Genomic DNA, 22,649 nt, shown 5'->3' on the forward strand with positions numbered 1-22,649 from the left:
ATATCTGAAAGTAATTTATAGTGCACACAATAAAAAAAGAAGTCAAAGAAATCTTTGAATGTTCTTGAAAACTCAACAAAGTAATGAATGAACAAGTTCTAACACCACAATCAATCCAAAGTCATCACACAACTTCAATAATGACAAAAGAATTTTAGAAAAAAATAATGAAATTATCAAAATATGTAGTAATTATAAATTTACAATAGTCTTTGTCAAGATGCATGTGATGCATTCATCTAAATTTAGAAGAATCTTTTAGAGCTAAAATATATATCATCATCATGAATAGGAGCATCTTTTCCCTGCAACATACATTAAAAATCAAGATGGTATTTAAGCATGAATGCATCATTTAGTATCAAAGCACAATGAAGACCTCAAGGACAATTCATAAATCCATCTTAAGGTGTTTTCACTCTTAGATACAAAAGCGCAAGCACGTCTAAAATCTATATTTAGCACATACAACAGTCCTCAAATATTAGTAACAGTCACTGCCCTAAATACAGTCATAGGAGAGATTTCATATACAATGAATATATGGCAGTCAAATAGCTCAAGGTAAAGAAATGATTTTTCTCTATCAAGTACAATTATAAGGTAGCTTCAAGGACAAATAGAGAAAACATCCATAGATAGATTGATATATTTGATCCTATCATAAAGAAACTTTGCAACTGATCCAATGTATTCAACACTTCATTCATGAGCAGAGAATAGTATTTTTCATAGTCCTATAATAGTATATGCAACAGTTGGGGATGACCCTTTGGTGAAATGGTGGGGCTTATTTCTTGTAGTTCTTACAACCTAGGTTCAAAATCCATGAATTCATCTCTACCGTGTTGACAATGGAGCATGTTTGTCCATGGGGAGAACCTTGGAGAAATGGTGGGGCTTCTTGCCTGTAGATCCTACATCCTTGGATACAACTATAAAATTTTAAGGGGACAACCCTTTGGTGAAATGGTGGGGCTTATTACCTGTAGTGCCTACAACCTAGGTTCAAACCCCATGGGTTCATCTCTACCATGTTGACAATGGAGCATGTTTTTCCATGGGGAGAACCTTGGAGAAATAGGGGGGTTTCTTTCCTATACAACCTACATCCTTGGTTCCAACGATACAATTTTTGGGATGACCCTTTGGTGAAATGGTGGGGCTTCTTTCCTATAGTGCCTACAACTTAGGTTCAAACCCCACGGGTTTGTCTCTACCATGTTGACAATGGAGCATGTTTGTATATGGGGAGAACCTTGGAGAAATGGTGGGGCTTCTTTCCTATAGAGCCTACATCATTGGTTCCAACCATACAATTTTAGGATGACCCTTTGGTGAAATGGTGGGGCTTCTTTCCTATAGTGCCTACAACCTAGGTTCAAACCCTATGGGTTAGTCTCTCTCATGTTTACAATGGAGCATGTTTGTCCATAGGTAGAACCTTGGAGAAATGATGGGGATTCTTTCTTGTACAGCCTACATCCTTGGTTCCAACCATACAATTTTAGGGCTTCTTTCCTATAGTGCCTACAACCTAGGTTCAAACCCCACAGGTTCATCTCTACCATGTTGACAATGGAGCATATTTGTCTATGGGGAGAACCTTGTAGAAATGGTGGGGCTTCTTGCTTGTAGAGCCTACATCCTTGGTTCCAACCATACAATTTTAAGGGGATGACCCTTTGGTGAACTGGTGGGGCTTCTTGCCTAGAGTGCCTACAACCTAGGTTCAAACCTCGCAGGTTCATCTCTACTATGTTGATAATGGAACATGTTTGTCCATGGGGAGAACCTTGGAGAAATGGTGGGGCTTCTTGCTTGTGGAGACTGCATCCTTGGTTCCAACCATATAATTTTTTTAGGGGATTAACCGTTGGTAAAATGGTGGGGCTTCTTGCCTAGAGTTTCTACAACCTAGGTTTAAACCCTGTGGGTTCATCTCTACCATGTTGATAATGGAGCATGTTTTTCCATGCAGAGAACCTTGGAGAAATGGTGCGGCTTCCTACCTATAGAGCCTACATCCTTGGTTCCAACCATAAAATTTTGGGGGATGACCCTTTGGTGAAATGGTGGGGCTTTTTTTCTATAGTTCCTACAAACTAGGTTCAAACCCCACGGGTTCATCTCTACTATGTTGAGAATGGAGCATGTTTTTCCATGGGGATAACCTTGGAGAAATGGTGGGGCTTATTTCCTATAGAGCCTACATCCTTGGTTCCAACCATACAATTTTTAGGGGATGAGCCTTTGGTGAAATGGTGGGGCTTCTTGTCTATAGTGCCTACAACCTAGGTTCAAACCCCATGGGTTACTCTCTACCATGTTGACAATGGAGTATATTTGTCCATGGGGAGAACCTTGGAGAAATGGTGGGGCTTCTTTCTTATAGAGCCTACATGTTTGGTTCCAACCATACATTTTTTTATTTATCAATGTGATGTGCAAGAGAGAGTTAGGAAGCTCTACTAGGGTTTCAAGGGGACACGGCGGCATTACAAAGATAGTAGATGAAGGTGTGGAATCCAAAGATGTAGATGGTGTTGGGCGGAAATAGAGGGTTATCTACAATAAGGGGTGGCTGCTAGAGTTTCTTTGGCACTCAAGGACCCCTCTTCCCTTTCCTTCCACTATCTCGAGTGCTTGCAGGGGCCACACTAGTGCGTGTTCTGCCTTTGGAGACCTTATGCTGGTGGCATTGTCTCCTATTGGTGCCTGTTGGGTGGGTTTTTTATTTTATGTGGCCTTGGCCTTTCATGGGTCCTCTATTTTGTGGGGTTTGTTTTGTGCAGTTTGGGCCTTTTGTGGGTCCTTTGTTCTACCTCTCTATCACTATTTTTTCCTAGATATTTACCTTTGCTTCACTTTATGAGCTGTTTTCCTTTCCTATGGAGGTGGATTGGACTCGGGTGGATTTTCCTAGGCTTATAGTGTCTTTTTGCCTTCCCTTTTTCCTCTCTATTCTGGTAATGGCGGTGTTATCTCCTATTGAGGTGGAGATATTCTCTAGGGCTAGAGCTGGAGTTTCCTTTTAGGAGGGTTTTTTGCTCGACAGAGGCTGGTTGGCTCTTAGGTTGTGGTTGGTGTGGCTTGTCCTTCTGATGAACCTTTTTCCCCTATTAAGCTAGGGGTTGTTCCTTTGGTGATGGAGCTGAATACTTGTAGCAAACCTGATTCTTCAGTGTGCACACTCGATGCTTCTCTTGTTGGTATCTTTCTGAGGGTTTGTTTTCTTGCTGCTCATTCACATGGTTCTCCTCTTGAGGTAATGTTCCCTCCTATGGAGGTGGAGTGGTTGCATGGTGATTGGGTGGTTAAGGGGATTCTTAGTCTTTTGGCCAGTATTTTGGAGGAAGGGTTGGATTTGCATAGGGCTATCAATGCCTAGTTTTGTCTCTACAGGAGAACCAAGGATGGTAAGTTGACTTCCTTTCTTTCTCTTTCCCCTATTGAGTTGGGGTTTCTGACCATTCTAAAACCCAAATGGAAGGTTAGGGGATCCTTTCGAAACCCCCTTTTTTATGTTTGGCTAGATCCTGACAGCTTTGAAGGGCCCAACTTAGTTTGTGCTAGTGTTTGGTTAAGGGACATGTTAGCCTTTTGTTGCCTGATTTTTATGTATATGGGGAGGGGGACCTAGAGAATCCCTAATGTCTAGATGAGGGAGTTCATCAACTTCACTTATATGCTTAGGCTATGTTGCCAACATATTTTACAATGATTTTATTTTAGTCTCGCTAGCTTTTTCATGATTGTGGTAGTGCTAGATTTTGACTGGCACTTGCCAAGTTTGCTGATATGGTCTACTGATTTTATGTGCCTATCTTTACTCACAGAAGATTCAAATCCGAGGGTTTTTGGTCCCTTCAAAACCTGGTGTTCAGGGTTTCCGATCTCCTCAAAACCTCTTTTCCCTTTATCAAAAATAGTATATGCAACATTCAAAGGAAATAGTCTTGTTGCTGGTTAATACTGATTAGAGACAAAGAAAATATTGACAATATGGTAGCTATGTAGGTGCAGTTTTGGCATAAAAGACAATCCTATCATTGTCAAGATTCAGTAGGCCTTAATAAGGTTACAATATAAACCCTGTCACAACATGGAGGGTAGCAGAGAAGATTAAGAGTGAACAATGCAAAAGCTTGAGAAGCATGTAGAGACAACAAATTTATATAAGCAATCATTTCTTGTCAACAATGATTGAATACAGTAAAGATGAACAATGAAAACACCATACAATATGTATGAAGAATGTTCCCTTATAGTCCAAAGCCTTTAAAACAATCATCAGAGTGCATATACTAGTGTAATTTGTATAGTATAATGATAGCAGTATATTTACCCTTTTTGAGCAAGAATGAAGATGCCAAAGAGAACTAATGACATCTGCTGATAGAGACAATGCAGTAGCCAAAGGATAAATGCTTTTGAAAGCCTTAGGATCATAGATGTATATGTAGTCACTATATTAACATACAATATCCCTATGGATAAGAAATCATGTACAACTAATTGAAATATATACAATAGTCCTAGACAAAGAACGATCAAAGATCTCATCAGTGCACTGCCAATGCAATAAAATAGTCATTAGAATATTAATAATATCAAGAAAATGACATTTCTCCATGATATAAGTATCAACCACCACTACAAATTCATGAAGGACAATCACATAGTCATGGTTATCAATCATGAAGAAATGCCTACACACAACCATATCAAGTCAAAGACATGAATGCCATTAATAAATCATCTCAAGATTAGCTTGACTCATAGATACAATCATATATGTGATGGAAGCAACAAAAGATGTATCTACAGCTAAATCATAGAGCAATGAATGATTAGTATTAGTAAATGACATTCATTTATTCAAGGTGTCTATAATAGTTTCAAAGACAGAAAGGAGAAAGAAGCATGCAAGGCCCTGTATAAAATTAAAGCTATCTATTATAGTTATAGCAACAAATATAAAAAGTAAAGATGACAGTTAATAACAATATTTGTCAACACCCCATAAACCCTTCAAGGACCAATTCGTCAAAGAACATTAATAGTATTCCATGGACATTTGGATATCTTCCCAAGAATGAATTGATGCTGATAGTTACCATATATGAGATGGTTATAACCATAAGGGTATGCAGTCGTGGAAATGATAGAAATATAATCATCAATGTTTGTAATCTTATGCACAAAATACATCTCTATAAAGAAAGCCCCCTATATTAAGTGTTGTCTTAGTCAAATTCATAGTAAATGAGGAGATAAGGTTCATAAAAGCAACAACCATCAAAGTAACAGTGTTAATGATAATTGGCATATAGGTTTGGTAAATTAAAGAATAGAGTTCTGAGGGCGAAGGGAAATAGGCACTCATCGCTCGAAGACACCACTGGTCGTGATTAAGATCAGTCTTTTCAAGCAATAAAGAATCTTAAAAGCAATGTTCATAAGAAGGCCTAATTCTACGTATATATGAAAGCAAAGACCCTACGAGTACAAAATATGGATGAAAGGAACATAAAACACTTACTGGATTTAGAGAGGATTCATGTAAAAGCCAAGTTTATTTGCAAAACCCAAGTTCCTATTCAAACTCAAGCCCGAGTTCATGCATGGCCACCTCCATAAACCAAGTTTCTCCTCCATAAAGACAAAAAAATGAAGATGAAGAGATGCAGATGAAATTGGGGCTTGAAGACCTATTTTGCATGCCCTAGTTTCTTTGAATGGGATTTATTTATTTTTTATTTTTATTTGTTTTAAAAGAAACAAATTACAAAACTTAGTGACTGTTGTGGTAATGACTTTATGTCATTAAACCTACACTTAACTATTATAAGCCCATAGATATAGGGCCAAAAGAACTAAGAGTTCTTTTTATTTTGTAAATTATATTTAATATATACTAATTAAAGCTTAAAATATAAAAGCTTTAATTAATATATATTAAATTATAATTAAGGCCCTATATGTTCCTTTAAAATATAAAATATTAAAAGCAAATTAAATTATTTTATTTTAGCACCTAAATAAAATGAATTATTTTATTTTAAATGTTAAAATAAAATAATTCTTGAGAGATAAAATAAAAGGAATGGGCATGCAATTACAAGGAACGGGGATACTTGGCAAAGAGTTCTTTTTTTTTAAGAGAGGGAGTGCTTTTTGCTTTCATAACCTATTTTTGGCTTCACATATCATTCAAATTTCACTTGGAAGGGTTTGATTTCTCAGTTCATGCTCTATATTTAGCAAGGCATTGTTCATGCAAATTTTCAAAGCAAGAGATTGCTTTTTATAGCTATTTTTGGCAGAATTTAATGTAGTGTTCAGGGGGGAGATTTTTTGTTTTTCTTAGCTCTATATTTGGTAGTAGGGCATGCAATTTTAAATAGTAAGTCTTATTTATCAGTGGAGCTATATTTGGCAGTAGATTGATAGTTCTATTTTTAGCATAGGGGATTCTTTTCATGCAATTGTAGTTGGAGACCTATTTTTAGCATTGGAGGCTATTTTTGGTAGAGTTTCGCATGATTTTTTTAGGATATTTTGGGCAAATTTTCCCAAGGATTTTTCTCATGCAGTTCCTTATTTTCAGGGTTTTCTTAGGAGATGTACATGATGGGTTCTATGTATTCTCTCTCTCCTTTTTTCCCTCTAGTTCTTTCTTTTTCGCATACACATTTTTGTAAAAAAACATTGTATCTCATCACTTTAGTTTAATTTCATTTTTATATAGCAACATTCCTTTGATGTTACAGAGTTTCATGTGTTTGCCTTGATAATAGTGCATGTTCATTTGCATATTCGACAGAGATTTACTATATTTTGATCCAGAAACCTTTGAATTTTAGTCTATTTTATCTGCATGTATTTTTTTATTTTCGTATGATCACAGGTTTCAAGTTGTATAAAAGGGTTTTTTTTTTTCTAGATTTGGTTGTGAAATTGGTTTTCCTTCCAAGTTTAAGATCCCCTTAGCCTCCTTGGGAAATATTTATGTGGTTGAAGAGTACATTTATTTTGTGTGGGTAAAATTTTGTCATATTTTTGTGGGTTCTTAGGCTATAATCATTATATTTTTGGTGTATCACCTCACAGTTTAGTTATAGTTTTCCATGTTTTTAGATTATCTCTCACTCTTTTCCACATCAATAGTTTAGTTTTTAGGAGGGATTCAAGGGAAGCCGACCGATAACCTAGAGATTCACCTTCATTTTGAGCAACCCACAAGATTGAAGGTGTTTCCATATTTCATAGGATTTCTTGGTTTCAGACTTAGCATCACGTGTGCAATCCTTCGTGACAACAATTACAAAGACAAATTCAAAGCCAGCTCAAAAAGGCTTGATGAGATGCTAGAAAGTCAGAGACATGGAAAGGACATATGAGGACTTGGATTTGACAAAGGTGAATCCTTCAGATCTTGACAAAGCAATGCAAAACCTAATTAGAAGAAGAACAAGAATCCTTTGGTAAGAAAACCTAATGCTCATTAATTTAATGGTAGATGCTTTACTTGCAATAAATTGAGTCATATGGAAAGTTAGTGCAGAAATATGATGAATAATGGAACAATGAACAACAATAACATGATGAAGAATATGAAGAATGTTCCTACCTTTACCAGTTAGTGTTTCATATGCAATAATTTTGGTCACAAGTCAAATATGTGCAGAGCAATAATGAATAACTTGCAAAACAAGACATGTTATGCTTGTGGAATATTTGGACATATCTCTAACCTATGCAGGATGAGAACAAACCAGATTAACTTCAGACCAATGCAAAGGAATGTTACTTGCCATACATGCAAGAAGCTTGGTCATATTGCAAAGAACTACAGAAGCAAGAAAGCTCTGGTAAACCAAAACAAAGAAGATGAAAAGGAAAAGGAAAAGGTATAGGCGATCAGAGAAAAGTATGAGAAGATGTGGGTGAGAAAAGATGAATCTAAATTAGCTAGTGGATTTGTACCTAAATCAGGTGTAGAACCCTCATCCAGTAACTAAGACATTTAGCCATAGGGGGTGGAATATTCATGAGAAATATTGCAAAACCACACCAAGAGATCTGTAAATGATCATGGTAGATTGCAAATGCTTGGAGTCGATCATCTTGATCTCAAGATCATTCGGTGGGTCGACTGGTGCTAGACAGGGCATCTAATTGACCTTTGCTAGTGCATTTATGTCAACTGAAAATTAGGGTTTCCAAAGATTAAAAAGGGGAAATGTGAATCATTTCTCACCTTGCGAGTGAAGAGTTTGAGTAGGAGAGCAAGGAGAAACCAGTTATCAAGGCATTCTAAGAGCTAGAAGTGATCAGACAAGGGCATTTGTGCATTCATCAGAATAAAAGGTATTTACAGAAGAACACTTTTTAACCCTAGAATTTTCAAAATGGCATCTTCTTCTATTAATACTCTGCTAGTAGTTAAGGTTGTGGAAAGAGAAAGGCCTAAATTCAAAAAGTATTCATTCAAATTTGTGGAGGATGACTCGATTGGTGCATTCTTGTCTATACCCTATGGAGTCTTTCATGTCGATGATGTTCGAATGTACATTCACTACAACATTGAGGAAACCGGTAATGAAGTAATCCTTGCACTATACAACAGACATATTAGAAACAAGGATGGGAATCCCAAACCTGAATATGCAAAATTGGAGAGAAAGGGTTTCACATAGTTTGTGCACTTCATGGTATTTGAAGAAGCTGAATGGATAAGGTATGTTCTCAGTCGCATGCATGATGAATTCATATGGCTTGATAAACCATATAGAAACACTAAGGAATTCATTTGTGCTATAACCTATTTACCTCAAACTGGTGAGAAGCTAAATCTGATAAAATTTTCAAATATAACCATGAGAAAGGTAACCAATGTGTAGTTTGATAGCTGGTCTATGATTATAGACAATATCTTGGAATATGATGTGAGATTCACAACTATGATTGTTGGGTACAATGTCTATTAGTCAAGCGGATTGAATTTTGTCTCTGACACAACCATATATATTGTATATCAGATACTCAAGGAAGAAAAGCAATATGATCTTAGTCTAGTTCTTCTTGAAGAACTCTTGAGAAACTTAAAGAAGATCAAACCTGACAAGAAAAATGTGTTCAAATTTGGTTCTATTATTGTGTGTTTGGCACTGTACTTCATGAACCGAATTCCCAATACAGGAAGAGTATAATGGGCTTTTGATATTTTGCAGGCAATACAAATTAAACAAGGTTTGTAGAGGTTGGGTATTAGAGAAGACCATACAGTATCCCTGTGGAGTTTATTTAAGATCTTTCAATGTTGGATGAAGGAAAGAGTGAGAATCCCCAAGTAGATAGTTGAGAAGTATAAAAATACTATTTGTTTCATGGTGGACAAAGGTGAATGTCATATGGAAGTTGTTGATCCAAGGACAATCTGGATCTTACCAATGGGATATGAGGTGGATGGTCAGACTCTTGAGGTATATGCTCAACACCTCTTGATTAAACGGTGGATCCTAAGGAACCTAGATTTGGTAGTTTTAGAGAAAGGGACATGGAACTTCATAAAAAATTATTGCACCTACAAGGAAGATGAAAGTCTCTAGGATGGCCGAGGAAGTGTTAGTGCAGATGGGATTCATCGGAGAGGAGGTGAAGTAGGCTAGGGAGAAACATGCAAATAAGGAGGCTAAAAGGGAAATAAAGAAGCCTAAGGGTGAATTGGTATCCTCCAAAGCTAAACCAAAGGAGACCAAGTATGCCCCTATTTCTATTATGCAATCAGAAGGTCCGAGCCCCCCTAAAAAAGGTGTCATAAAAAAAAAGGAAAAGCCTAAGAGGACATATGTCACAGTATCTCTGGTTGCTTCTGACACTGAGTCAGAATAGAAAGAAGAAGAAGTCAAGGCCAAGTCAAAGGGAGAATTCATGAGTGGTTAGGAAACCATAATCCAAAAGTGATGGACCAAGCAATAAGGCCAAATTTGAACCACCACCAATGAGTACGCCTAACGAGAGAGAGCTGATAAATGTTTGCACCTATATTACCCAAGATGAGGCTCATAGGCTCATTGAGGAAGCTAACAAGAAAGAATTTAGGAGCTGAAATAGGGTAAATAGGTTGATGATTGTCCATGTGGAAGAGGTAAGAAAGGAAGAAAAGAATATCTGGGAAAAGATCATCATGAGTAATTGTTTGTACAATAATGGTGTTTAGAAAGATGAGACCTCTCATTTGGTAGCTTGGGAAGGTGTCTCTGGTGATCAGAAGGATGAAACTCAGACTAAGGGATATCCAGAAGATCAATCTCTTGATGCAGATATAAGTCACAATCCTCCTCTAGAAACTATTGATATAGTTGGTGAGGTTCCAGTAATCTAAGTTGCACCAAGTGGCAACACTAGTGCAATAGAGGGAGAAAAGGGAGAATTTGTGGAGGATCTGGTGCATGAGAAGATAACTAAGGTAGACAAGGGTATGCAATTTGTTGATGCTTCAACAATTGACACTCCTCTGGTTAAGACCCTACCCCAAATATCAGTAAATTTTGATGGGCCATTAGATATTGGGAAGATGTCTCCCATGGAGATGCTAATGCTAGCAGCAATTGTTCAGGTCCAAGCTAGTCAAGACGTAGTTAAGTCAGAGAGTAAGGACAAAAAGATTATTCAAATGACTGTTGAAATTTTGCAGAAATTTGTACCGGAAGTAAATCTAGATCCATGTACTAACTCCTCTAGTAAATTATTTCAATTAGTTAAAATGTAATAAAAATTTTGAGTCATTGGAAAAGTTCACCACAAAGCAAGTTTTGCGTAGATTTCAGAGAGCTCAGAATATAAACCTTCAAGGAGATGATTGAGGATGACCGAGTTAGGTTAGATCAAGGTTTGCAAACTGATGAGTTGAGACATTGTCATATTTCTATCCTCAGAACTCTTGAGTTTTTGTCATCTTTTGATTTACATAAGTAGTAGTGATATATTGGAAGTTTACTATATGTATTCCATATGTTAGCCTAAACCTATTAAATCATGTTTTATCTTTGCTAGTTTATTCCTGTAGTGATGCCATTTATTTCTACAGCCATGTGATTTATTCCTGTTGCCATGGGGATTGTTTAGGGCAATATCATATGTGAAATTAATAGATGTCCTGATTAAATATAATGCGTATGTATGTTCTTGTATGTTATTTCTTTTGTAGTGTAGGGAATAAATGATGCTGTGATGGATGTTTGCCTTTCACGCCAGTTGAAGGAAAGGATACTCAAGAGATGACTAAAGATCAAACTGCAGAAAAGATGAGAAGCGTAAGGAACGACATTAGCGGAGAAATCAAGCGATACTACCGATTTCTGACTTAGGTGGACATTCAAGTTGTAATACCACCATAGTATGTTATGACTGTGGTTTGGTTTAGATCCACGTTTCCTGCGACATAACTCCAGCTATCTCCTTTCTCAGTCAATCATCAACCTCTTCTTTTCGGTGTGATTTGTGTTGTTTGTTGTAGATGATTTCTTTTTAATAATAAACTCTTTATCTTCTCGAGGGTTAGATAGAAAAGAGAAGAAAAACAGAGCAGAGGATTTTTCCTAAGTATTTTTGTGTTTTCTTTTCATATTGAATCATGTAATGGCTTCCAAAGAACAATGAATAAAAATATGTTATTCTGAGCTTTTAGAGTTTTTTTTGGGAAGTGTGGTATCACTCATCCAAGGAAGCCCACTTGGTGAGTGTTCTTGTGCATTTGGTAAGATTAGTTTTCTTTCCTTAGTTGTAGTAGATGTTCTTGTATTGACTATTCTTGTAGCCACTAGAAACAGATCCACTGACTATTCCTACAGCCAAACCAAAACAAAGTAATTTTTGTTTATCAGCATTGAATTTATCCAGTATTGTTTTTATGAATTTATGCAGAAGTTTTTCTGTAGCCTTTCTATAGTTTCAATTCTTGCTTATTTTTTCCACATAATGTTAGTTGCCGCAGTAATGCAGAATAACTATTGTAGGAACTTAGTGCAGATATAGTGCAAACCCATTTCAAGTATTACATCCCTAGGTTGACAATCAAATGGACACTAGCTATGAAAATAGTGACTTCACAAAATGAATGTCCAATCTTCAGGTTTAGACTTCAACTAGAGTTATTATTCTTATTGTTGGGTTGAACATTTTTGGCACTATTGTGGGGGATGGTGTCAAACTAAGAACTTGTTATGGTTATTGTCTTTTCAGTTTTTAGTTAAGTGTTTTTTTTTGGTATACCTGATTGTTCGAAAAAATTTCATGAATCTACATGCATATGCGAAGAAGAGATGTTCTAGGTAGATTTATTCCCAGTCATCCTAATCATGCAGAAAATAATTCCTTAGATATAAATCCTTTTTCTGAAATTTATCAAACCCCAGAGAATTTGACTCATCCTGAATAGAGATTTTCTAGAAGGTAGTCTTCGGTTCCTCTTTGGACCTCAAGAAGAAGAATTTCATATAGTAACTACCCCGACAATTCCAATGCAAGGAAACCCACCTCCTGGTGGAAATAATCCACCACCACCACCTATGGACCCAACGTTTGAGTTCCCCATATCTGATTAGCATGATAATGCTAATCTCAAGAACATTCAAGCTTCTTCCCTCCCTAAATTCTATGGATTGGTGATAGAGGATCTAGACACATTTCTGTTTGAGTTTGATGTTCTCTGTAGGAGTTTTGACTATACTACATATGCCCATAGACTCAAAATATTTCCTACCACCTTGAAGGATTCATCTTTAAGATTGTTTATGAGGTTGGGTAGTAGCACAATCAATACATGGGATGAGATGAAACGATTGTTTCTTGTGAAATATAAAGATTATTATAGAGGCATTGATCATCATGGGGATGATATCTTTAGAATGACATGGAAAGAAGATGAGAGTCTTGAAGATTATCCAGAGAGGTTTCTGTTTAGTGTCAAAAAGTCCAAACATAGTACTTTAAATGAAGATTCCCTCAAGTTGATATTTTTGAGGGGAATCAGTGATGAATGCACTGATTCTTTGGATCTTATGGGAGGAGGTGACATTACACAATCCACTTGGGCTAAAATAGGACAAATTTGTAAGAAGTATTCCAGATTTGCTTCTAAGAAGAACATGTGTTACAAGCCAGGAGCACCTTGATCGGCATCTGGTATTGGAGTTTCTAGAATGGAACTTAGCCATTTATTGAAGGACTTTCAGGAGGACATCATAAATAATATGGCTACATAGCTGGATACACTTTCAGCTAAGAAGAAGCATGAATAAGCTAATGCATTTCTTGCAGAATTTTGTCCTTATTGTACACAGCGAAAGAAGGATTGCCGATGTAAAATGGTTGCAAATGTTGAGGTTCCTATCTTCAAGAAAATACAAGGTGAGGATGAGCAATTTTTCTATGTTTCTCAAAGAAGGCCAAAATTTCAAAGACAAGGTATGCCTTCGGATCCACTTTCTTTTTCTGGTTATAGTGGAATTTCTTATGTACCAAATAACCAATGGAAATAATCATATGCTCAAAATCTAGGTAATTATCAAAACTGGTATGGTTCTCAAGGCAAAGGGCAACATTTTGCTAATCAAATTCCATAGTGGCAGTAGCCACAAGGGAACTAGTATCCACCTCAGGGCCAAGGAAGTCAGTTTCAAGGGAATTGGCAACCTACTCGTCAATGGAGGGGGGGTCAGCCATGGACTGTCCAATCTTCTGGTTATCAATAGCCTATTCAGCAGCCACAACCTTCTGCAATAATGCCTCCTCTTTTAGCCATTGTAGTCCCACCTAAATCAACGCAGTTGCCCACTCAACCAATGCCAAATCCTAATATTAAATAACAACAACAACAACAAGCTTATTCAGCTGATCTTAATCAATACCCAACCTATTCTCTATCTCTAAGAGATATTCACCTTCGATCTAGGACAACTCTGCCTAATCCATCTCCTCCAGTTATCACTGAGGTACAAGAAGAACAAGAAATCTCTAATCCAAAAGATACAATACCTCAAAAACAAATATTACCGCCATTTCCTAGAGATTGCAAGAAAAGGAAGTTCTCACAACACAAGAGCAAGGTTTTGATATTATAGATCAACTGAAACATGTTTGTGTTAAAATTCCATTGTTACAAGCAATAAAAGATGTTCATATATATAGTAAGGCACTGAGAGAAGCATGTTTAAAAAGGCATGGCAGGAAGAAGAAGGGTCCACAAACAGTGCATGTTATGGGTCAACTGGCAAATATTATGTTAGGCAAGATTGCAATTCCAAAACACTCTGATCCAGGTAGTCCTGTGTAAGTATAGTCATTAATGGCAGCCAAATAAGAAATGTTTTAATTGATTTAGGGGCAGCCATTAATGTGATAAAAAGAGAAGTAATGAAACAAATTGAAATCAATAGTCTAAGGCCTACACCCATAGTTCTACAGCTTGTTGATAGCTCTACAATGAGACCTGATGGTATGATTGAAGATGTGGTGGTTATTTTAGATTCCTGGGAATACCCTATAGACTTTATGATTCTATCTCCAAAGGCAACACTGGGAGGATATCTAGTGGTTTTGGGAAGACCTTGGCTTACCACGACTGATGCATATATTGGATGTAGATCAGGGGATATGACTATTTCAGATGGGAACTCTACAAAAACATTAGCTTTGTATTCTCCTGCACAACCCCAGTTTGATCAAGAACAAGTCGTTTGGCCTATTTTGGGAGAAGAATATGAGGGAGTTGACTCTGTTAATCACCTTATGATGATTAATCGAGGCTCATTCATGCAATTGCATGATTAAGACTCAAATATTTATAAAATTATGATAAATGAGTTGATACAATAACAACAATTGCAGGAGTTGGTACCACATATTGCAGATTTAAACTTTCCTGCAGCTACTGATGTATTGCATATTCTGTTGTTGCAAGAAGTCTATACTTCTCATATTTCTGATATGTACTAGATTGATCTTCCTACTAATATAGAAGTTGATTTAAATAAATGTTTAAATATCAATAGAGATCTTTCAAATACTCAAAAGGGAGCCCTCGTGGACTTGCTAAAATGTCATAAAAATGCTTTCGCATGGGATTAAAAGGATATGCATGGAATAGATCCAATAATTTGCACCCACCATATCTATATAAAAGAAGAATGTTTCCCACTCACATAACCTCAAAGAAGAATCAATCTTGCATTAAAAGAAATAGTTAAAGAAGAATTGCAGAAGTTGTTAAAGGCCGGTTTATCTATCCTATCTCTGATAGCCAATGGGTATCACCCTTGGTAATAGTTCCTAAGAAAGGAAGAAAATGGAGGGTATGTGTTTATTATAGAGCCTTGAACTTAGAAACAAGAAAAGATCATTTTCCATTACCATTTGTGGATCAAGTATTGGATTCTTTGGATGGTAAGAGATATTTTTCATTTCTTGATGGATTCAATGGTTATAGTTAGATTCAGATAGCCTTGAAGGATCAAGAAAAGACAACATTTACGTGTTCTTGGGGTACATATGCATAGTCTATTCTTCCTTTTGGGTTGAATAATGCTCCAGCCACTTTTCAAAGAGTATTGAGCAGTATCTTCTCTGATATTTCTCAAGACATCATGAAAATCTAGATGGATGACTTTACAACTTATGGTTCTGAATTTGAACAAGCATTGGCGAACCTGAAATTTTTTTTGCAATGATGTGAGGACTATAGTTTGTCATAAAATAGTGTGAAATGCTTCATCATGATGTAGGAATGAATAGTCCTTGGTCATCATATCTCTATAAAAGGAATACAAGTGGACCCAACAAAGATTGAAGTCATTCAGCATATCAATGCTCCTGTGAAGCAAAAAGATGTAAGAAGTTTACTTGGTCATGTTGGATACTATAGAAGGTTTATCAAAGATTTCAGCAAAATTGCAAGTCCCTTATATTCACTTCTTACCAAGGATATGGAATTTAAATGGACCTCTGCATGCAATGAAGCTCTCTTGAAGCTTAAGCATGCCTTGACCCAAGCACCCATTCTTAAAGGTCCAAATTGGTCTTTACCATTTCAAATTCATACAGATGCATCTAATTATGCAATCGGGGCAGTATTAGGATAGAAGATTGACAACTTGGAAAGTGCAATATATTATAATAGCAAGAACTTACAGGGACCTGAGTTGAATTACACAGTCACTGAAAAGGAAATGTTAGTTGTTATATATGCACTCAACACATTCAGGCACTATATCATAGGATATCCCATATTTGTGCATACAGATCATACTGCAATCAGATATCTCATGAATAAGCCTTCAATTACTAGTAGATTAGCTTGCTGGTTATTGTTGATGTAGGAATTTGATATCATAGTTGTTGATAAACCAAGGAAGTCTAATGTGGTTGCAGAATATCTTTCAAGACTTCAGTTACAAGAATATTCTACAGTAATAGATGATGCTTTTCTAGATGAAAATTTATTCCTTATACAAGCTCACACACCCTGGTATGCTAATATTGCCAACTATTTAGCTGCTGCTAAAATGCCAATTCATTTCTCTCCTAAGGAAAGAAGGTTGTTAGTAGAAAAAAGTTAACTTCTCATGGATTGTTGATTGTTTGTTTTATACTAGGCCTAACCAAGTCATGAGAAGATGTGTAAGGGAAGGTGAAACATATGATATCCTGCATGCATGTCACGATGAGCAATGTGGAGGACATTTTGCTACCAAAAGAACAACACTCAAAATACTAAATACAAGATACTATTGGCCCACAGTACACAAGGATGCAACACAGTATACAAGAAAATGTGACAGATGCCAGCGTATGGGAAGACCTACTAAATCTGATGAGATGCCATTATATTCACAAATATTAGTTACACCATTTCATAAATGGGGATTATATTTTGTTGGCCCAATTGATCCACCTTCTAATGGAGAATCCTACATTTTGGTGTGTACAGATTATGTAACAAAATGGGTGGAAGCTCGTGCCATGTCACATGCAAGAGATAATAAGGTGGTTGAGTTTCTTTATGAGGAGATATTTACAAGATATGGAGTACCAAGAGAAATTGTATTAGACCAAGGCCCACCATTTACTTCAACATTGATTGTAGCTTTGGAAAATGAATACAATATAAGACACAAAAAATCTACTGCATATCATCCACAAGCTAATGGATAGGTAGAGGTTACAAATAGGGAGCTTGAGGCTATTCTTACCAAAAAAGTATCTATTCATAAAAAATACTGGTCTCATAGGCTTTCAGAAGCAATTTGGGCATATAGAACAACTTGGAAAACACCAATTGGTTTTACACCTTTTGAAATGGTTTATGGAAAATCAACAATGATGCCTATTGAATTTGAGCATAAAACTCTGAGGATAACTTTGCAATTAAATATGACACTATCTGAAGCACAAAAAGAACATATTCAACAATTGAATGCTTTGGACGAATGGAGGGAAATGGTTGTCCAGCAAACAGAACTAATCCAAAATCAGAGAGCAAAGTGGCATGATAAATATATCAAAGAGAAAAAGTTCAAAGCTGGTGACTGGGCACTAATGTATGAATCTAGATATAAAGATGCTATGGGAAAGTTGCAAACAAGATGGTTAGGACCATATGAGATAGAAGAAATTTTCATTAATGGAGTTGTTCGTTTGACCACAATTGATCCTGTTTGGTTTAAGATTTTTGTGAATGGTCACCGATTGCATCTTTATCATAAGCCAACTACTAAAGAGGAGTTCTTGCAGCAATTTGCCCAAAAGGATGAAACACAGGTTCCTGCAGCAACTGATAAGGTTCCTGCAACAACTGATTAGGTTCATGCTGCAATTGAGTATAGTAATAAAGGTAAGGTTCCTGCAGCCACTGCAGTGAACATGCTTGCCGCTTCATCATAAATATTTCCATGTCTTATGGGAATATTCTTCTCCATAAATAAAATTCCATTCATGTCATCCCATCTCATTTTCTTATCTATCATTTCATTTCATTTCACCTTCATTTTCGTATGACTGCAGGTATGTACATATTGTATTCTATTTTAATTATGCATTTATGATTTCATTATGATTATGCCTTCCTAAATCCATGTACACTCCCCTAAATCTCGTCAGCTTGTGTGGACACATGCTAGGTTAAGCTGGGGGGGGTGTTTTATGGTTCAGTTTCCAAAGTTAGTAATTATTCATCCTTTTCGGTACTTAGAATTGATTGCTTGCCATAATTGTTTTTAACAAGATATTATTTCATGCAAGGAAGTAATAAATTATGCCACTGAATTTGGAGATATATATGGAGTTTTCAATTTTCAAGTCTATAGGATATTTTGGTTCTCTATTTCTCAGCTCCAGAGTGTGTTATATTAACAGAGTAAGAAATGGGTGGAGATCCAATCTGCCATGAACCAACAATCCATGATGCATTGTTGCAGGATGCTCTTTGCGAGCATTATTTTAGACACCATGGCTGGATTGATTACTTTTTCAAAATCAGGGATTTTAATGAAGAAATTGTTGTAGACTTTATGCATTCCTTCAATGAAGGAGAAGCTATGGTTAAAGGTTTAAGGGTCATTGCTATGGAGTAGCAGATAGCTGAAGTTACAAGGTTGCCGCAGGAAGGAGAATTGTTTCCAGAATCAAAAGATGCAAGGAGCGCTAGGGCAGAGTTTACACTTCTTGCAGATGGACCTCTAGTGGTGGACAAGCAAGGAACTAGGAGGGTTTCCCTACCAGCAGAGTGGCCTTAGGTAGCTTTATATGTCATCAAATACATTACTTGTGAAGGGAGGTATTCAAATCTATATTCACCACATTTTAAATTACTTAGTCATCTATGGCATGGTCAGAGGGTGAATGTCCCTAATTTTCTATACCACCTCATTTCTACAAGTGCCAAAGAAACATGGAAGAATGGAAGTCATTCTGTCAGCCATCATGGTTTGATTAAATTGCTTGTAGAAAATTCTCTTAGAGAGGTTTCACAGATGGAACGAGAGCTATTTGAGGACATATTGAATTTTAGGGTTGAAGATGCTCCTATTGAAGATTCTCCTATTGCAGAGGATCCACCAGTTGAAGCAGAAAATATTGCAGAACCATCTTCTCTTATATTTTCTGTAAAGAATGATTTGCACATTGCCGAAGGAGCTGCGGTTATTATGAAAGAAGAGATGGTTGAGGCAAATGTGGAGAAACCCTCCACTGATCTTCAAAGAGATTCACCAATTGCTAAGAGAAAAGGGAAGGAATTGGAAATAAATGAAACAAATGAAGAACCTATGGTTCAACTGCATGCAACTCAAATTTCTCCTATAGCCAAGAGGTGTAGGTTAAAAAGAAAAACCCCTATAACAGAGCCACAAGTAGAAACCTTTCCTGTAGCCACTCCAAAGGTTTATGTGAGAAGCACACGGAGTAGGACCTAGAAGGCTCGTCCAGCAGGTGATCCGAAAGAGGTTATTTTAGTGGAAACATCAGAAGAAGGGAGCCCTACAGATGTTGAAATCCAGGAAGAAGGTGATGTAGATAGATTGTCAAATCTCACTTATGTGGTAGAAAAGCTTGAGGAACCTGTTGAAGAGATTCCACAGTAGCTTGAGGAACCTGTCGAAGAGATTCCACAGCCTAAGGTAACACCTATTAGGCCTCCATCATCCCTAAGAAATTTATCTATTGTGTTAACATTTTATAGACAATGGGAAATAGAGAGGGCTAGATTGCAAGGGGTTATTGACAAACAACAAAGAGAAGTTGAAAAGAGGGATAACCAAATTGAGGAATTAGAGGCTAAGGTTGAACCAATCACTAGCATGGTCCCTGAATTAATGCAATGTAGGGCACCTCTAAGGGTTTATGCTATACATTTAAGGGAGGGGTATTTAAATTTCAAATTGAACCACATTGTAAGGGACCTTATCCCCTCTTTAGAAACCCCTGAGGAATTTTATTATTGTTACCAGACTTCTCCAGCAACTGTGAAAAATTTGTTATGTGAATTTTATTTACATAACTATGATGCACCCTCAGATAGTGAGTGGAATCCTTTGTAATATATTGGCGATATCCATATAAAAGCTTTAATGTCATGGATTCAAAATGAGATCAACATGGGGGCACAAGCCAGAGCATACAGAGATTTTGAATTTGACTGTCCATTACCATTAAGGAAGGAAGCAAAAGAGCCAAGAGTTCTTTATTATGAATGGCAAAAATTACTGGTAAGAGATGATGTTAGAAAACTAGTGCTTCCAACGAGGGAGGAAATATACCAGGCATATGAGCATTTAGTGCAGATTGATAGTGCAGCTATAATAGATGGGTTAACTCAGTGCTAGAATAACTTACCAGAAGAATCGAAGCAGGGAGAACCTCATTCACTGCAAAATTTTCAGGCAGCTATGGAAAGAGCCCCCAAATATATACAACTGGGCAGAGAGAAGACCAATAAATGGTTACCACTGATCTTTCAACCTCCTATTCTTATGTGGCCACTATTGGGATGTAAGACTATGGATCAGCCTTATGAAGCAGTTACAAAAGAATCAACCAGATGGTCCAGGATGAAAAAGATGAAAGGATTTTACTGGAATTTAGCTTTAGGAGGAATAGGTAAAGGATCCATTGGTGATCTAAGAATTAGTGCAATAATCAGAAATTTTCCTTTTGCTGTTGGATCAACAAGCTCTTAAAGTTGGGGGGCATGATGAGTTGGGACATTGTCATATTTCTATCCTCAGAACTCTTGAGTTTTTGTCATCTTTCGATTTGTATAAGTAGTAGTGATGTATTGGAAGTTTACTATATGTGTTCCATATGTTAGCCTGAACCTATTAAATCATGTTTTATCTTTGCCAGTTTATTCCTTCAGCCATGCCATTTATTCTTGCAACCATGCTATTTATTCCTACAACCATGTGATTTATTCTTGTTGCCATGTGGATTGTTTAAAGCAATATCATCTGTGAAATTAATAGATGTCCTGATTAAATAAAATGTGTATGTATGTTATTGTATGTTATTTCTTTTGTAGTGCAGGGAATAAATGATGCTACGGTGGATGTTCGCCTTTCACGCCAGTTGAAGGAAAGGATACTCGAGAAGATGACTAAAGATCAAAGTGCATAAAAGATGAGAAGTGTAAGGAATGGCATAAGTGGAGCAATCAAGCGATAATACTGATGTCTAACTTAGGTGGACATTGAAGTTGTAAATACTGCCACAATATGTTATGACTGCGGTTCAATTTAGATCTCCATTTCCTGCAGCATAACTCTAACTATCTCCTTTCTCGGTCAATCATCCGCCTCTTCTTTTCGGCATGATTTTTGTTGTTTGTTGTAGTTGATTTCTTTTTAATAATAAGCTCTTTATCTTATTGGGGGTTAGATAGAAAAGAGAAGAAAAATAGGGCAGAGGATTTTTCCTAAGTATTTTTGAGTTTTCTTGTCATATTGAATCATGTAATGACTTCCAAAGAACGATGAATAAAAATATGTTATTCTGAGCTTTTAGAGTTGTTTTTGGGAAGCCTGGTATCACTCATCCAAGGGGGCCCACTTGGTGAGTGTTCCTGTGCATTTGTTAATATTAGTTTTCTTTCCTTAGCTGTAGTAGACGTTCTTGCATTGACTGTTCTTGTAGCCACTAGAAACAGGTCCATTGAGTGCTCCTATAGCCAAACTAGAATAGAGTAATTTCTGTTTATTAGCATTGAATTTATCCAATATTGCTTTTATGAATTTATGTAGAATTTTTCCTGTAGCCTTTCTATAGTTTCAATTCTTGCTTATCTTTTTCGCATAATGTTAGTTGTTGCAGTAATGTAGAATAGCTATTAGAAGAACTTAGTGCATATATAGTGCAGACCCATTTCAAGTATTACGTCCCTGGGTTGACAATCAAATGGACACTAGCTATGGAAATATTAACTTTACCAAATGAATGTATAAAATTTGGGTTGAGACTTCAACTAGAGTTATTATTCTTATTGTTGGGTTGAACACAAATTATCTCCAAGACTTTGACAAAAGGCGGTAAAATATATGTCTTGTCTAGTTTTGCCAAAGTTCACTACTGATGTAGACAAGCAAATAAGTATCTGTCAAGGTAAGCTAGCTAGAATTTCACAATCTTTTGACTCAAACGTAGCTCTTACCAACAACATTGAATGATGGGTAATGGATCTAACTGATCAAATCTCGAGCCTCAATATGGAGAAGGATGAGATTTTGAGACGAGTTGGTGAACTTCGAAACTTGATTGCCCCCAGGTTGGACACCATGTTAAGCAATAAGGTAGACTATATGAAGGTAATGGCTCAACCTGTGTCATCTGATCCGAAGGAAGTAGAAATTCATGCAAGTGTATTTAGTGCATTTATTACAGTTTTGGATAACTTGAAGAGTGGGTGGGACACTCACCTAGGATTTTTTAATACCATTTTTGCTAACATCTTAAAGTATTTGTAAAGTCTATGACAGGTATCTCTGTATATAAATTTTGGACAACACCCCATGTTTGGCAATGTTGTCAAAGGGGGAGAGAAAAGGTAAAAAATGTACACTATAGAAGGGTGTAATTACAGGTTTCAAAATTCT

The 22,649-nt window shown here is 36.6% G+C and overlaps 1 protein-coding gene across 1 annotated transcript in view; it reads left to right on the top strand.

Moving 5' to 3' along the window:
* Positions 1 to 21,177, top strand: part of LOC131070541 (polygalacturonase-like) — a 46,647-nt gene extending 25,470 nt beyond the window's left edge. Inside the window, exons 9-10 of the mRNA XM_059213431.1 lie at positions 19,012 to 19,232; positions 21,088 to 21,177. Of these exons, the coding sequence (XP_059069414.1) occupies positions 19,012 to 19,232; positions 21,088 to 21,177 (311 nt within the window). The remainder of the gene's footprint in view (positions 1 to 19,011; positions 19,233 to 21,087) is intronic.
* The last annotated feature ends 1,472 nt before the right edge of the window (positions 21,178 to 22,649 follow it).

Source organism: Cryptomeria japonica, chromosome 2 (assembly GCF_030272615.1).
Source record: "Cryptomeria japonica chromosome 2, Sugi_1.0, whole genome shotgun sequence".
NCBI classification, from domain to species: Eukaryota; Viridiplantae; Streptophyta; class Pinopsida; order Cupressales; family Cupressaceae; genus Cryptomeria; species Cryptomeria japonica.